Consider the following 16795-nt stretch of genomic DNA (forward strand, 5'->3'; position numbering starts at 1 on the left):
CCCAGAGACACATGGTCCACCGTGAATACTTTGGGGGCTTCCCCTGGCCTGAGTGGCTAGGATTCAGGCACTGTGTATTGTCCCTCCCTCTGTGGACAGCCATGGCTCCAGCACAGAAGGGTGGTCGGAGGAGCCAGTCACTGAGCTGCCCCTGAGGACGCTTCCCCTCCTGGGGATCATAATACTGGTCTCAGGTGGCACCCTCTGAGCCATTGAGCATACCTTGGGGTCCATAAGGCCTTTGCCTAACCCCATCCCGAACCTGAACCCTAACAACTCAATCTCTTCCCCTAACCCTAAGTGCCATTTGTGATTGACCATGATCTCAGGGTCCAGCACATTTTTGCTCCCAAATGCCATGGAGGAGGGTGGGCAGTGGCAGAAACACTGCCAGAGCCCTTCTTCTACTGAGACATGTGGTCTTTAGAACCCAAGTTGTTGAGTATCTGTCACCTTCCTTTTTTTTTTTTTTTTTTGCACCACCACTTCGTGGTGCTCAGGGGTTCCTTCTGACTATGCTCAGGGAACACTCCTGGGTCTAGTCAGAGATCACTCCTGGTGGTACCCAGGGGACCATATGGGATGTCAGATGTCACACCTATCACACCTGGGCCAGCCACGTGCATGGCAAATGCTGTACTATTGCTTCATTACAACCCCACATACTTGCTTTGAAAGCCAACGGAAGCTTTGGCCACCAAACTGAAGGACAACCTAGACCCTAGAATGGCCTCTCCTTGCCACATAACATCTGGTTGGGAAAAATCTATTTTTGGAGACGCTGCTTAGATAGGCTTAGAGTGAGGGGTTGCCCCATAGGGGTTTCAGAAAAATATGACTGACCCCTTTCCAGGAATTTCAATAGACAGTGGGATCAAAGGAGTTTCTGTAAAGTAAAAATGTGGCTATTAAAATTAAAAAAATGGGGCCAGATAGATAGCATAAAGGTAGTGCATTTGCCTTGCCTGCAGTAGGTAGGTGTTTCGAATCCTGACTTCCCATATATTCCCCCGAGCCTGCCAGGAGTGATTTCTGAGCATAGAGCCAGAAATGACCCTTGAGCACTGCCGGGTGTGACCCAAAAACCAAATAAATAAATAAAAAAAATAATAATAAAAATAAAAAATAAACAACACAAAAATCTTGCCTTTCAGCTGAGCCTTGGGAACACCTTCCCAGAGTAGTGAGGGGGCTTGGGGGTGTCCTCTACAGGAGGCCTGGGCAGTCTGATGTGGTCAAAGGGAATCAGGGATCCACCAAAGGCACCCCTGAAGTCTTTGTTCAAGATGAAAACTATTCAAGCTCCCACGTCCATGCCCCAGCCTGCAACCCGAGAGATACTGGGCTATTCTCACTTGGACCTTGGACCCTCTGATCTTACTCATAGGACCGGAACTGTGGCTGCCCAAGGGTCTGGGCTTGACCACAGACAAATGCATCAGGCAGAACTAGAACTGGGGAGAAGCAGGGAGGAGGACTCCAGGTGCAGCAGCATGGGAAAGTGTCCCACAACATGTTTCTCCCAATGTGGCCACGGTGAGGACCAGGGATAGTCTGGGAAGGGGAGGTGGCAGTCAACATCTTCTCTCCCTGCCAATAGCAGCACCCTATATCCACAGACCCCCTCGGCCAGCAGTGGGGAGATCCCACATGAGGTCTCCCTCATCTGGATGGGGCATAGCATCAACTTCCCATAAATCACAACTGAGCATATGTCCATGTTTTCTCCCCAACACACACACACACACACACACACACACACACACACACACACACACACACACACACACACACACGGACGACGCAGGCAGACAGACTGATGGACAGATTCCAACTACACTGGCCTCAGGCAGACAGGGCTCCAGTGGTCAGGCAACTTGAAGTCATAACACTTCACCCCACAAAATATTGCTTTTTGAAAAGGCTTTTTTGACAGCATTATTCCCTGGAATGAGCCTTGGTCATTACTTCGTGAAGGAACAAATGCAGGGCAAGAATGGAGGTAGGATTTCTATTGTGTGTGTGTATATATGTGTGCGAGCGCACATATGTGTGGGCTGTGGGGTGCAAGAGCCCCCCACAGGCACCCCCCCCAAAGGGAGGATATGGTCCGTCTGCTCTCGTTTTCCAGAGAGACAGGCTGTTCCTGGCCCGTGTGCGAACACGCTTCTTCCAGACCAGCCCCGTGGCGGGTGCATTAGTGGCAAAGCTGGTGGCTTCCATGTGGTCCTGTGCTTGGTGCCAGGGAGTGTCACTTCCTCCATAGGCTCCTCTTCCTCCTGCTCACCTCGCTGGCAAGAAGTGGGTGTGGGTGCAAGAGACATCCTGATGCGGGGTCCCTGGGGATCCCCCTGGTGAACTAGGCAGGGTGCAATGGGAGGGGGCCTCAGGTCAGCTTTTGCCCGCCTGTGGTGGCACAGGGCTCTTAGAGTGTCTGGGAACAATCTTCCCTACTGGGGCAGTCGGGAAGGGCTCCCTGTCCAGTGTGGCGGCGGCGGCGGTGGCAACAGCAGTAGCAGCGTGTGAGTCCTGCAAATCGGTGGCAAGGGTGGAACCGTTGGCCTCACTGGCCAGGTCCTCCGTGGAGAAGTTGAGGCTCCCGAGCTTGGCGAGCGAGTGTGAACGCTTGAGGGGCGAGGAGACGGTGAGGCCGGCCAGGCGCAGGCGGGTCTCGATCTCCTGTGCACGCTGCTGCACCAGCCCTGGCCGGCCGCGGACGCTGTGTAGACTGTCACTGCTGGAGCTCCGGGTCAGGTTGGAGCTGCGTGAGGATGAGGTGGGTGTGCAGCAGGTGGGCTTCAGGAGGTCTCTGGGGCTGTGGGCTGGGTGGTCCGGGCGCCAGAGCAGCGTTGGTGGTGGTGCAGGGCTCTCCGGGTCTGGCACTGCCTCTTCCTCGGGGATGCTGGCGACCCCCAGCCTGGCGTCCTGGTGGTGAGCAGGGACCAGGGCAGACAGGGGTGTGGCGGGCTCCCCAGGTATGCCCTGGCGCCTCTCCAGCTGCTGGGTGTGTTTGCGCACCAAACCTGCCTTCTGCAGCTGCAGGATGGATTCCTGGTGCTGCATCCGGTAGCTGCTGGTGCTTGGCCTCTCTGCCTCCTTCCCCAGCAGCAGCCGTAGCTCCCTGGCCGCCCTCGGGTCCCTCTTAGGGGATAGAGACATGGACGATGATAATGATGACAAGTCCTCTTTCTCCACCATTTCCGGACTCTTGTCGCCGTGGGGGTTCTTCAGAGGGGTGCACTTGGGAAGCGGGACTTTCGGGGTCTCTTGGGAAGGTTCCACGAGGCAGGAGGTGATGGGCAACTCTGCAGTGGCTCCAGCTCTACCCAGGTCTGGCCTCCGTGGATCTGTCGGCAGCGAGGCCAGAGTTCCAGGGCGCCCTGCTGGGGCCACGGGCGAAGACATAAGGTGAGGCAGGAAGGTAGGCTGAGTGCAGATGGTTGGGGTCCCAGGGTCTGGGCCCTGCTCCCTTGGGATCTCAGAGGCCCGGCTGGCGGCTGGGTACATGCATTCAGCACAGGATCGGTAGGAAGGCTTCACTTTGTGAAGGATCCCAAAAATAGCGTCGTGCTGAAAAGGGACAAGAGGGAGTGACAGTGAGCCTAGGGGGTAGGCTTAGTGGGGGGGCTTTCCTCCAGAGAAACCCGAGAGCTCGCTCTGCCCCACCCTGGTCACATGAGTTAGAGGCTCAGTAGCCATAGCTACTGAGGGCAAAAGTGGGGCTCCCCCTGGCTCTACCTGTTTCCTGTGTTCCTCTGTGTCACAGAGAGTGGGGTGCCTGACTTCCTGGTGGGGTCTTGGGGCTAGAGGGAGGGCACCAGAGGGAGGGTACTCTCCTTGATTTGGCCAACCTAGTTGGATTCCTGATACCCGCTACAGTTCCCTGTGCATGGTTCGTGGTTGCTTTCAGGGTCACCGTGCTGAGAGGAGGCCCAGGCACAGCCGCAGTGGCCCCAAAGGCAAAAGGAACAGAGAGAAAGCAGGTCCCTGGAAGTACCCAGGTCATAGTACTATCCACAAGGATAGTGCTAGTGGCTCAGAGATGAGCCCCAGACCCAGCTTCCTGCCCGGCACTAACTGACATAGCACACCCCCACCTCCCTGCAGCTGGTGGCTATGGCAAGGAAAGTGGCTGCGGGGAGACAGACCCTGAGGGGTGTGCGGGGACCCCAGAATCAGGCTGGAAAATGAGGTGCGAGAGAGAACAGCTCTCACATAATATGTCACATTAACATAATAGGAATCTTAATATTTCTAGAGAAAGTCAGTCAAAAGACCCTCTAGGATGTTCATACTCTTAGTGTGGGTAGCTGATCAAAAATTCTTGAGGAAATATTACCAGCAGGTCCACTGAGAAGTCTTTTCCCTCAAGTGTAGATGACTGGAAGATTGCTGAGATCTCTCACCAATGGGCCCACTGAGTCTCTCTCTCAGTGTGGATGATTGACTGAAATTTTGTTCATGAAACTGACATACTGCTTCCTTTACTACAAACATTTATTTATGCTCTTCTGCTGTGTGTATATATAGTAAAACCTTTCTCACCTAACATGAGGATTTTTACAGGCAATATAGCCCTGATTAAATTTATCTTTAACTGGAATACTCAGCATTAAAAAAAAAAATTCTTCTCCTTGTCTTTGAACAACATAGCAGTTCGTAACAGAAAGGATTGCTTTGCTTCGGGGACTTCCCCTAGACACTTTGAATAATCTAACTAATCTACATTCCAAAAAAGGTTTGGCCAGGATAGCATTGGGCTATTGAATTTTACTAGGTATAAATTCTATAGCCCTTTCATATAAGTTTTATCTCTTTCATAACCAGACTTTAGGAAGTTGGTCTTAGTGCCTAAGCTAGAAACCTGTTCCCTTAGATAAAGGAAATTTGTTATAAGAAACCTGGCTTCGGGGCCGGAGAGATAGCATGGAGGTAAGGCGTTTGCCTTTCATGCAGGAGGTCATCGGTTTGAATCCCGGTGTCCCACATGGTCCCCCGTGCCTGCCAGGAGCAATTTCTGAGCCTGGAGCCAGGAATAACCCCTGAGCACTGCCGGGTGTGATCCAAAAACCACAAAAAAAAAAAAAAAAAGAAACCTGGCTTCTTGCTAACCTCTTTTTAGGGCCAGGCCAGAGAGAAACTACTTTGAAATGTAAAAGTTTGCCTTCCTTTTATCCTCTGGGCTCCTAACTGAATTATATTCTATTCTAAGATTACAAACCACCTAGAGCCATGTGTATTCTTTAAAAGATCAAGCAATGTACACTGATAAGTTTCTGTACTTTGCAAAGAAACAAAATGTGAGCCTTCCTCTCATAATATGACTGTCCCTTTACCCCTTTAAAATCCTCCTAGTTTGGAGATGAAAGTTGTTAACATGCTTGACAAAACATGTTTCCCATACATTCATTGTGTGGCCTCGTTTTCCTTCATATTTCATATTTTGCAGCCGGTCGGGCTACCCTCTCCCCTGAGGCAGGATTCACAAAATTCTGCTGGCACTGCCAGACTGAAGCCAGTAGCAGCAAGCAGCAAGGAGGGTGTCTGCCTTGTATGGGGATGACCCTGGCATCTCATATGGTGCCCAAAGACCCACTGGGAGTGGAGAGAGACAGACAGACAGACAGACAGAGACAAAGAGAAAGAATGTACAGGGAGAGAATTCATGTGTGAGAAACTGTGTGTGTGTGTGTGTGTGTGTGTATGTAGTGAGTGTGTGTAAGTATTTACGTTTATACTTTTTGGCTTTGGGCCACACCTACGGTGATCAGGTTACTCCTGATGCTGTGCTCAGAAATCACTCCTGGTGGGCTCGGGGAACCCTATAGGATGCTGGGGATCAAGCCTGGGTCAGCCACATGCCAGGCAAACACCTTCTCCTCTGTGCTATTGCTCCAGTCCCTCTCCCCCAGAATGTGTATGTAGTGAGAACAAGCATGAGAGTGTGAGAGAGAGCAAGAGAGAGCGTTTCTGTGCTCTGGTTGCACCTGACCTGTTGCATCCCCCCACAACCTCTGAAAACAATCTCCCCATGCTGCCCTGGCCCCCACCATCACCTCAAAGTCCTCGGGGCAGCTCCTCTTGCTATTGTTGTTATTGAGGTTCTCCCGGTCCAGCGGGCTGGGGTCAGGCAGCAGCGCAGGGGACCTGCCCCACTTCCCGGCCCCCGAGGGCCCCCGCTCTGGCTCTTCTGCCAGTGCCAAGGAGCCAGTCTGGGCCTTGGGGCTCCTGAACTCCAATTTCCTCTTCACATCCTTCTCAGGCGGTGGCTGGCCGGGGGGTCTAGGCACCTCGTCCCACGCCGTGTCCAGTGGGTCGGAGCCTTCGGGCTCCTCATCGGGGAAGTGTGGGAGGGGGTCCGAAAGCCGTCGGAAACAGTAGGGGTGTCGAGTCCATATGGGGAGTCCGGGCTGGGGGGCAGCATCTGGGGCCTCCAGGGCACCATCAGGGCTCCCCAGGCCCAAGTCTCCGGGCCCCATGGAGCCATCACTAGACAGTGGGGGGCTGTGCTCTGGCTGCGGGCGCCACAGTTTGTTGTGCCGTTGCTTGCTGTGGGGCAAGAAGGAGGGTTAGTGGGGTTTTGGCAACTTGGCAGGAGTGAGCCTGCAAGGTACGAGGGTCCCAGGGCTGGGGTGAGGTGGGACATGGGCTTCTCTCTGTTCATGGTCCCCGAGACACCCAAAAATGAGACAAAAGGTCACTGGCTGCCACATGCACAAGGTGCCTTTGAAGACTTCCAGTCTGTGGGAGTGACCTATGCATGGCAGCTATGGGAGGGGGCATCCTGGGGACTCCCGCATCCCACCTTGCCTGGTGAAAGTGACCCTAGAGCCTCTTCTCCACATAGATTCCCCCTTTCTTTTCGGCTTTTGGGGCATACCCGATGAAGCTCAGGGGTTATTTCTGACTCCATTCTCAAAATTCACTCCTGGCGGGGCTCAGGGGCCCATATGGGATATTGGATCAAACCTGGGCTGGCTGCATTCAAGGCAAATGCCTTCCCTGTTGTGCTACTGCTCCAGCCCAAGCCTCTTTTTTTTTTTTTTTTTGGTTTTTGGGTCTCACCCTGCAGTGCTCAGGGGTTACTCCTGGCTCCACACTCAGAAATTGCTCCTGGCAGGCACGGGGGACCATATGGGACGCCGGGATTTGAACCAATGACCTTCTGCATGAAAGGCAAACGCCTTACCTCCATGCTATCACTCTGGCCCCCCAGCCTCTCCTTTTATTATACATATTTAAGCTCAAGGTGAAAGAGATGTATGGAGAGAGAGTGCGGTGGGGAAGGTTGCACACGGCTAACCTGTTCTCAATCCCTGGTTTCCCATATAGTCCCCTGAGCTCCACCAGGAGTAATCACTAAGCACAACGCCAGAAGTAAACCCTGAGTACAGATAGGTGTGCGATCCCTTCACCCTCCAAAATAAAAGTTTAAAAATCAGCTAGAGGAGCCAGGGCATAGTGATGGAGAAGAGTGCACAAGGGGGCAGATTTAATTCCTGCAATGCAGGATCCTCCCCAGCAGTGCTTGGAGTGGTATGGCCCAAAAACAAACAAATAAACAAACAAACAAACAAACCAAAAAGGCAAAGCAGCTAGAAAAGCTGAGAGCTAATGAAGGGGTAGGTAGGCCTTGCCTCGGTCTTGGCTAACCCTGGCTTAACGCCTCATCAACCATACCCATCTCATCCTGCAATAGATAAACAGAAAGTCTAGAGGTTATTTTCACTAAGAGCCACTTCCAGCAAAGCATCCTTGAGGCTGAACTTCTAGGATGTGTCTGTAAACCTCTGGGGGCTACCGTCAGGTGGGGACAAATGTGAACTCAGGGGCTCAATCATGGGACCTGGTTCTAGGTCCTCCTCTGCATCTGCTGCCACATGGCTCAACACAGAGCTCAGTACCATGGAGGTGCCCAGAAATGGACAACCTGGCATCACGCCCACTGCAGGTGCCTGTGCTTCATTTCATTTATGTTTTCATTTTAGTTTGGGTTTTTTTTTTTTTTGATTGTTTGTTTTGGCACACCCAGCAGCGTTTAGGGTTTAGTCCTGGCTCTAAGCTCATAAATCACCTCTGGCAGTCTCAGAGGACCCTATGGGATGCTGGGAATCAAACTCAGGACTGTCCTGGGTTGGCCGCATGCAAGGCAACTCTCCAGCCCTGTAGGGTTTTTTTTTGTTTTTGTTTTGTTTCGTTTTTTGTTTTTGCCATATCTGACAGTACTCAGGGGTTACTCCTGGTTCTGCACTCAAGAATGGCTCCTGGCAGGCTTAAAGTACCATACAGGATGTCCTACCTACTAGCTATTGCTCCATATATATATATATGCCCCTGGCAGGCTCAGGGGAGACATATGGGTTGCCAGGGTTCGAAGCCAGGTCCAGGTTGGCCACACACAAGGTAAATAGCCTGCCACTGTGCTATTGCTCTGGGAAGGAAGGGAGAGAGGCAGAGAGACAGACATAGACACATACACACACACAGAGACAGAGACAGGTTCGGGTGTTGAGGCCATGCCAGGTCTGAGTCTGCCAGATTCCCAACGGCACCCACCTGGCATCCAGGATGCCTTCGTACTCAGAGAGCTGCCGCATGAAGCCCGCGTTGGGCCGTGCAATGCTGCGCTTCTGCTTCACGTAGCTGTAGGCCTTTTCCAGGGGCCAGCCGAACTCCTTCATGGCGTAGGCGATGACTGTGGATGCAGAGCGGCTCACACCCATCTTACAGTGCACTAGGCACTTAGAGTGGTTCCTCCTGCAGGTACAGGTGGGCAGGGAGGCAAGAGGAAGCACTTGATTAGAGACAGGAGTTTCCCTGGTCCCCTGAAGCATCAGGGAAGTAACCCTGGAGCCGACACCAAAACCAAGACCCTCCCCGCACCTCATGCAGGAAATAACCACACAGCTAAAGGGGTGGCTTTAATGGATCACGAGGACCCACCCAGAGCAGGAGTTGGCAGTGGAGGCTCAGAGCAAAAAAATAAACAAATAAAATGGGGTCTGGGCCAGAGCAATAGCACAGCAGGGAGGGTGTTCGCCTTGCAAGCGGCCAACCCAGGTTTGATCCTTGGCATCCTGTAGGGTCACCCTCGCCTGCCAGGAGTAATTTCTGGCTCTGAGCCAGGAGTAACCCCCTGAGTGCCACTGGGTGTGGCTAAAAAATAAAATAAAAATAAAAATAAAAAACAAAAAATGGGGTCGACCAACCTAGAGCTTCAAGGCCCCCTTAGAGAACTGAGATCCTGGAGAGACAGGAGGGTCAAGGAGGTGTGTCTGGGGCAGGGCACACAGCTGAGAGGGCAAGTAGGCTAGTAAGAAGGGGGGCACATAGGGGCCATATTGGTGTAGGGGGAAGAGAGAAGGCCCATCTCTTAAGCCTCCCAAGCTAAAAACTGCCCCCTCTGCCCTAGCACCCACACTCCCTTAAGCGCTGGCTCTCAGGGAGGGAGGACAGCAGGAGAAGAGTGCAGGGTAGGCGAGGGGACCAGTCCCATTGCACTAAGGCTCCCAGCGGTTGGTTGGGCAGATCACCAATGACCCCTACCGCCGGAGGGCAGGGAACCTGGAGCAGCCTTCTGTGGTCTGAGCCTTGCTCTAGAATTAGTGCTAAGGGCCAGCTGGGGCCTGAGGGTGACTGGCACTAGTCTCTGTGCTGGGTGTAAAGTCAGAGCTGCAACAGCCATCGAAGCTGCCTGAGGCCAGAGCTCCCGGTTCCCCCAGAGCCCAGCGCTTACTTGGCCTTGTTGATGAAGTGATAGGCCTCATTCCAGTGTGCGAGGAGGTCTGTGGTCTCTTCGTCATACACGCGGATGTTGTGATAAGCGAACAGGCCCGGGAAAAAGTTGTCAATCTCTCTAGTGACATTTAAAATGTAATCGACACTGCAATGAGATTTAAAAATAAGAAAAAGAATACATTTGGAGCATCCAGATGAGCGCACTCCCTGAAATGAACAGACCAAAAAGAAACTGCATAGAGAAGGGGGAAATAAATTTAAAATACATGTTAATAATAAAGGACAGGTGTTTATTAGGCTGGGACTTTTCATATTTTTCAGTAGAATCTTGGGAGTATTTTTCTAAAAGCCCTCTGTATATGCTGACAGTGTTGCATTATATGTATATACACATATCATTTTAAATAGAAAGAGACTTGAGAAGTTAGCACTGCTAGGCAATATCAGTTCCAGAGAGTAAATTTGCTCTCTTAGAGGCTTAAAGGCTTAGAAGCTTAAAGAAACTTAAAAGTGTCTACGTTAGGGAGCGATAGCACAGTGGGGAGGGTGTTGGTCTTGAATGCAGCTGACCTAGGTTCGATCCCCAGCATCCCATATGGTCCCCCAAGCACTGCCAGGAGTAATTTCTGGGCCAGGCGTAACCCCTGAGCACCGCCGAGTGTGTCCTCAAAAAACTAAAAAGGGAAAAAAAATAGAAAGAGAGAGAGAAAAGAAAAAGAAAGATAAAGCAAGATATATGTGTTTCACTATTTATATCCTTGGGAATTGCCTTCAATCCTTGAGGAAGCAAGGCAGGCTAGACATAAATACTGAGAGGGCCAAATAACTTAGAAGTTTTCTTTCAGAATCAAGTACTTTGAAGCGCTTTTCAAAACTACTTGAAGAAATTCCCAGCAGAGAGAGAGAGAGAGAGAGAGAGAGAGAGAGAGAGAGAGAGAGAGAGAGAGAGAGAGAATGCTATCACCTATTATTTTAAGAGCATTTTTTTAATTGCCAGAACATCCTAACCAGTGGTTCCAAAGAGGTATTTTAAGGCTTGTTTAGTCTTGACTTTTAAATGTCGCTCAAGAATGTCATTAGGTCAGACCCACTGAATAACAATTGTACAGCTGTGTTGTTTAGTAGCAAAAAATGTCCAGACATCTGTCCTGGAATGATTTAAACCTCTGCCAGTCCGGCCCCTGCCTCTGGACCTTTCTTAGACTTGAGAAGACTGGCCATATGTTGCTGGCCAGCCCTGGAGGATGAGGCAGCCAAACCCAGCACAAACTCTGGGCTGGAAGAACCAGGAATGTTCTGGGCTGGGGGTAGAGGCGGTAGCACTGTGGCTCACCCAGCCAGGCAGTGGGGTGCCCTGGGAGCAGCCTGCAGGCCCATCCAGCAGGCTGGATTTAGTGGGGTTTAGTGTTGCTCTCGCAGACACCCCATCCCAGGAATCCCAAAGGCTACCAAGACCTATAAGTCTTGGTTAGCACATGGCCATGGTGTCCAGGTGCAGCTAATATGCATATCAGTGGGGCACAGGCAGGTGGTCCAAGGGATAGAGGATCCTATGCTGCTTGAGAAATGGGATACCCAGAGACACATGGGACACATGGGAAAGGGGTGCAGACTCACCCTGAGCCCTGCAGTTCCTCCAGATTGGATGCATTCCACTCAGAGCCCTACAGGACAGATCACACACACCAGGTGAGTGTCATAGTCAGCCTCAGCATGCTGGTGGCTGTCCCGGGGTGTCTGGCCCCAGGTGGGCAGGCTGAGGCCAGGGCCTCAGAGCACATCAGCCACCACCTGCCATCAAAAAATGGGGGCCAGGTCCGAGCAACTGCAGATAAACAGCTGCCTCTGCCACTTCTCCCATCGTGGGATCTCCAGAGGGATCCTGGGCTCAGGGCCACTGGGCTGGGACCTGCCACTCAGGATGGTCCTTTTGCCTCACTCCTTATGGCAAGGGCTCAGCCCATCCATGAGTTTCTGGGGGATATTTTTTGTTTGTTTATTTTGGGGACACACCCAGCAGCACTCAGAGATTAGTCTTGACTCTGCACTCAGGAATCACTCCTAGTGGGCTCGGGGACCATATGGAATGCCAGGGATCAAACCTGGGTCAGCTGCGTGCAAAGCAAATACCCTACTACTGTGCTATCACGATAGCCCCTATTTTGTTTTTCTTTGGGGGCCCCCACCCAACATGCTCAGAGGTTGCTCCTGACAGGCTTGAGGGACCATCTGGGATGTAGGGGGTGGAACCAGGGTTGGCCACATGCAAGGCGAATGTCCTACCCACTGTGCTCTCGCTCCACCACATCTGAGAAATATTTGGGCAAATATCCAAGAACATTCTCACCCTCTGCTCCATTTTTCCTGCACTCAATAGTTACCATGTGCTGCACTCAGACAGACCTCACAGACACTCAGCTGAAGGTGTTTCCAGCAAGTTATAATAACCCACAGCAGAGACCCTGGCAAGCAGAGACGAGGGGTCCCAGAAGGTGGCTCCAAGGTCTTATTCTGCAGATGGAAGCCCTGGTTGGGATTCTGGGCACTGGATAGAGCCCTAGTCCCACCTGACACTGCCAGATGCTGTCGGTCACAGAGTCAGGAATAAGCCCTGAGCACTGTGAGACATGCTTCAGAACCTCAATTCCCTTTATGGAAAATAAAGAACAAAAGGAAATAAACTCAAAAGTGATGACATAATCACAAGGTCTGGATCTGTGAAAGTGGGACTTTCTATTTTTGTCTTTAGACCCAATGTTATTTCCAAGTCTTAATTTGCTGTTTAAAAAAAAAAAAAACAAAACAGTATTAAGGCCTAAGCGATAGCAGGGAGGGCGTTTGTCTTGCACATGGCCAACCCAGGTTCAACCCTAGCATCCCAGAAGGTCCCCAAGCCTACCAGGAGTGATTCCTGAGTGCAGAGCCAGAACTACTCCCAACATTGTACTCAGGAAATAACTCCTGGCTTGGTGCTTTTGGGGGGGGGGGGAACAACCATATTTGGTGTTAAAAGTCAAAGTGGGGTTGCCAGGTTTCTGGAACATGAAGAGGAAAAGAAAACAAAAACACAAAGCAACAGCTAGAAATGAGGCTCTGAGACTGAAGCTCTGGCCCCAGGAAGCGCAGACAACACAACGTTGTCAGTGGCAGCAAAGAACTAAAGGGGGTCCTGGAAATGCTGTCAGTCCTCTCTGGGAGATGCCAGGATATCAGGTGCCCTGGGGGGCTGGCAGGTTGTCCAGCAATGTGTGCTGTGGAAAAAGTGACATCAGGCACCAAGCCACACTGGCCAAACAATGCAAGAGCCACGAAGGCTGTGACCAACCCATAATGGAGGGTCTCACAGGGACAGAGTCGGGGTGAGGCTCAGAATCTGAGGTGAAGAGCAATGCTCAGGGCTCCCTGAGTATCCTGAGGATCCCAGCTTACATTTCCCTCTCCAGGTAAGGGAGGTTGGTAAATAGAAACACAGTAAATATGGGGCCAGTGTGATAGGATAGTGGGGAACATGTCTCTTATGTAGCTGACCAGGGTTCAATAACTGGCGCCCATATCGTCCCCTGAGCACAGAGCCAGGAGTAATTCCTGGGCATGATCAGGTATAGGCCCCCCAAAAAACAAACAAATAGAAATAGTTAAATACATTTCTTATTCGGGGAGTGTAGGGCTAGGATTACTCCCAGCTCTGTGCTCAGAGATTTTTCCTGGCTTGGTGCTTAGAGGGAACTGAATGCGGTGCTGGAGGTCAAAGTGGGGTTGGCATCATGCAAGGCAATTGCCCAAACCCCAGTCCCATCCCTCTGGCCCTAAACATGTCTTTTGTCTAATTTGGGGGGCACAGCCAGCTGTGCTCAGGGATCACTCTTTGCTCTGTCCTCAGAAAACACTCCTGGTGGGTTTGAGGGACCATCTGGGATGCCGGAGACCGAATCTTGGTTGAGCATATGCAAGGCAAATGCCTTTCCCACTGGACTATCCACTCCTAAAGATGTTTTTTATTTTTTTATTTTTTTTTTTGATGTTTCTTATTTTGGACCACACCAGCGGCACTGGGAGTTACGCCTGGCTCTGCACTTAGAATCACTCCTGGTTTGGGGGACCCTATGGGATGCCAGGATTTAAATACCTAGATCAGCCACATGCAAGGCAAAAGCCTTCCCCGCTGGACTATCTTCTAACCCTTAAAGATTGGGTGAGAGGTGTTGGGGCCACACCTGATGGAGCTCAGGGGTTACTCCTGGCTCTGTGCTCAGAAATCACTCCTGGCTTGCTGAGGGGTCCATATGAGATGTGGGGGATTGAACCTGGGTTGATCCTGGGTTTGCCGCATGCAAGGCAAATGCCCTATCAGCTGTGATAACGCTCTAGCCCCAAGATGTATTATTTTCATACATGAACTATCATGTCTTGAGCAACACTGAATTTCTGAGAGTCTGAGAACAAAATCCTCAGGCCCCCGTAGCAGCAAGTACCTTCCTCCGTTTTCTTGGAAACCAGGTTCAGAGCTAGGAATAGCCACTACTGCCTAGTGCCTACAGCACCTACCACACAACACATAGGTTGCACAGGGCCTGAAGCCAGTACTGTCCTGAGAGGTTGAGCCATGGCTACTATGGGGCAGCTCTGCTAAGTGACCATAAGGAATGGGGCGGGAAATATAGTGCAGCAGCGGATGACCCAGGTTCGATCCCTGGCACCCACTGGTCCCCTAAGTCCTGCCAGGACTGACTGCTGGGCACAGTGCCTGAGCACCATCTAGTCTGCCTGCGCACACACACGCACACACACACGCGCACACACACACACATACACACACACACACACACACACACACACACACACACACACACCCCCGCACCCACTGGTCCCCTAAGTCCTGCCAGGACTGACTGCTGGGCACAGTGCCTGAGCACCATCTAGTCTGTTTGCGCACATGCACACACACACACACACACACACACACACACACACACAGTGCCTGAGCACCATCTAGTCTGTTTGCGCACATGCACACACACACACACACACACACACACACACACACACACACACACACACACACACACACACACACACACACACACACACACACACACACACACACACAAATTGCGAGATGGAGGAGGAGTATATGCAGCGCCCCCAGTGGCAGCTCTAGGAATAACAGAAGAAGCTGCCTTTTGCTTTGGTCCTTTGGGTCAGCTTTTGCCCCTCTTCAAGTTTTCCCTGGCGGACCTGAGCACCCACCTCCCAGCTATTTGGTGGTTACTGGGTTAAGCCTTTGAAGAAAGAGGAAGACCCTGGGTGATAATAACGCAGTGGGGAGGGCGCTTGCCTTGCATGGAGCCCACCAGAGTTCAATCCCTGATACCCCTGAGTCTTTTAGGAGTGATTCCTGAGTGTCGAGCCAGGAGCAACCCTTGAGACTGGACCCCCTCGCCCAAAAATAAGAGGGAGGCAGAGGAGAGTCCAGAAAAGAGGGACTCGCAAGCCAAGGACAAGAACTTCTAGACAGCCTGGGGTGAGCTGCAGACAGGAAGGACAAGAAGGGGAAGGGTCTCTGTGAAGTCAGGGTTGATTGGAGGCTCCTTCATCCGATGGCTCCCTTGCTCTCAAATCAACAAGTGCCCAACAACCCGGTCGCCGGATTCGCTCCCCCAATCCTGATTTTGTGTGCATGCTTACGAGGTAAAGGTGGTCAAAAATGAGAGAGGGCTTGTCCATCTGGCCCAAGATGAGCAGCATCTCGTTGTCGATGAATTCCTTGAATTCCTTCAGGTTGCAGTTCATCTGCTTCTCCAGCTCGTTCCGGATCTGGGGTGTGGGAGACAGGAAGCAAAGGGGTTCCGAGGGGCCCTCAGCGAGACAGCACAGCAGGCAGAGTGTTTGCTTTGCATGTGGCCAACCTGGGGCTCAAGCCTGGCTTCTGAGTATCAATTGGTGTGGCCACAAAAACAAAACAGAACAAAAAAGAGGGGGCAGAAAAATAATACAGGAGGGCATTTGCTTTGCATACAGCTGACTCGGGTTTGATCCCCAGCATCCCATAAGGTCCCCGAGCCTGCCAGGAGTAATCCCTGAGTGAGTGCAGATCCAGGAGTAATCCCTGAGTGCTACTGGGTGTGGCCCCAAAACAAAACAAGACAAAACAAAATGGAATAAAGAACAGGCTATAGCAGTAGTAGAGTGGGTAGGGAGGGCATTTACCTTGCATGTGGCTGACCCAGGTTAGATCTCCAGCATCCCCAGTCTACCAGGAGTGATTCCTGAGCACAGAGCAAGGAGTCACCCCTGAGCACCACTGGATGTGGGTCAAAAACAATAAAAGAACAGGCCAGAGCAGTAGTAGAGCAGGTAGAGAGGGCATTTGCTTTGCATGTGCCTGACCCAGGTTAGATCTCCATCATCCCTAGTCTGCCAGAAGTGATTCCTGATCACAGAGTTACCCCAGAGCATCACCAGGTTTGGCCCAAAATACAAAACAAAACAAGCAAACAAAAAAAATCAACAAGAAACAAAAATGATAAAGAAAAAAGGAAAGGAATTGAGCAGAGTCAGTCTAGGCACATTCTCAGGGCATTATTGCGCACATCCGCTGAGAGCCTAAAATTGGTTTGCCTGTCTTACTTCAGAAGACCCAGAGGATGATTTTCCCTCTCCAAATTTTGAGGCCTTTGAAGCAGTTCTCAGGAGTCCTCCTAGTCTGCTGATACTTTCCTACCATGCCAGAGCCAGAGCTACTGTGATATGGGAAAGATAGCACAGTGGGAAGGGTGCTTGCCTTCCATGTGGCAGACCTCGGTTTGATCCCCTGCACCCCACATAGTCCCACAAAGCTGCCAAGGGATAATCCTTGAGCACTGAGTCAGGAGTCAGCCCTAAGCACTGCTGTGTGTGGGCTCAAATTAAACCAACAACAAAACAAGCCAGGTGGAAGGTAGTTCGGGGTGACCCAAGTGGCAAGTGGGAGAGAAGAATTTGCAAGGGAACCCAGAGAGCCTTGGTCTGGAGAGGACTTAAGAGGGTTTTGGCCTTGGAACAGTCCACAAATCAACGG

The 16795-nt window shown here is 51.5% G+C and overlaps 1 protein-coding gene across 1 annotated transcript in view; it reads right to left on the bottom strand.

Moving 5' to 3' along the window:
- Positions 1 to 2182: 2182 nt before the first annotated feature.
- The window catches only part of SSH1 (slingshot protein phosphatase 1), a 48092-nt gene continuing 33479 nt past the window's right edge, over positions 2183 to 16795 (bottom strand). Inside the window, exons 10-15 of the mRNA XM_049789325.1 lie at positions 15424 to 15552; positions 11356 to 11402; positions 9737 to 9883; positions 8557 to 8757; positions 6057 to 6549; positions 2183 to 3570 (exon numbers count right to left, since the gene is read on the bottom strand). Of these exons, the coding sequence (XP_049645282.1) occupies positions 2392 to 3570; positions 6057 to 6549; positions 8557 to 8757; positions 9737 to 9883; positions 11356 to 11402; positions 15424 to 15552 (2196 nt within the window). The 3' untranslated portion in view covers positions 2183 to 2391. The remainder of the gene's footprint in view (positions 3571 to 6056; positions 6550 to 8556; positions 8758 to 9736; positions 9884 to 11355; positions 11403 to 15423; positions 15553 to 16795) is intronic.

The sequence above is a fragment of the Suncus etruscus genome, chromosome 15 (assembly GCF_024139225.1).
Source record: "Suncus etruscus isolate mSunEtr1 chromosome 15, mSunEtr1.pri.cur, whole genome shotgun sequence".
Lineage (NCBI taxonomy): Eukaryota > Metazoa > Chordata > Mammalia > Eulipotyphla > Soricidae > Suncus > Suncus etruscus.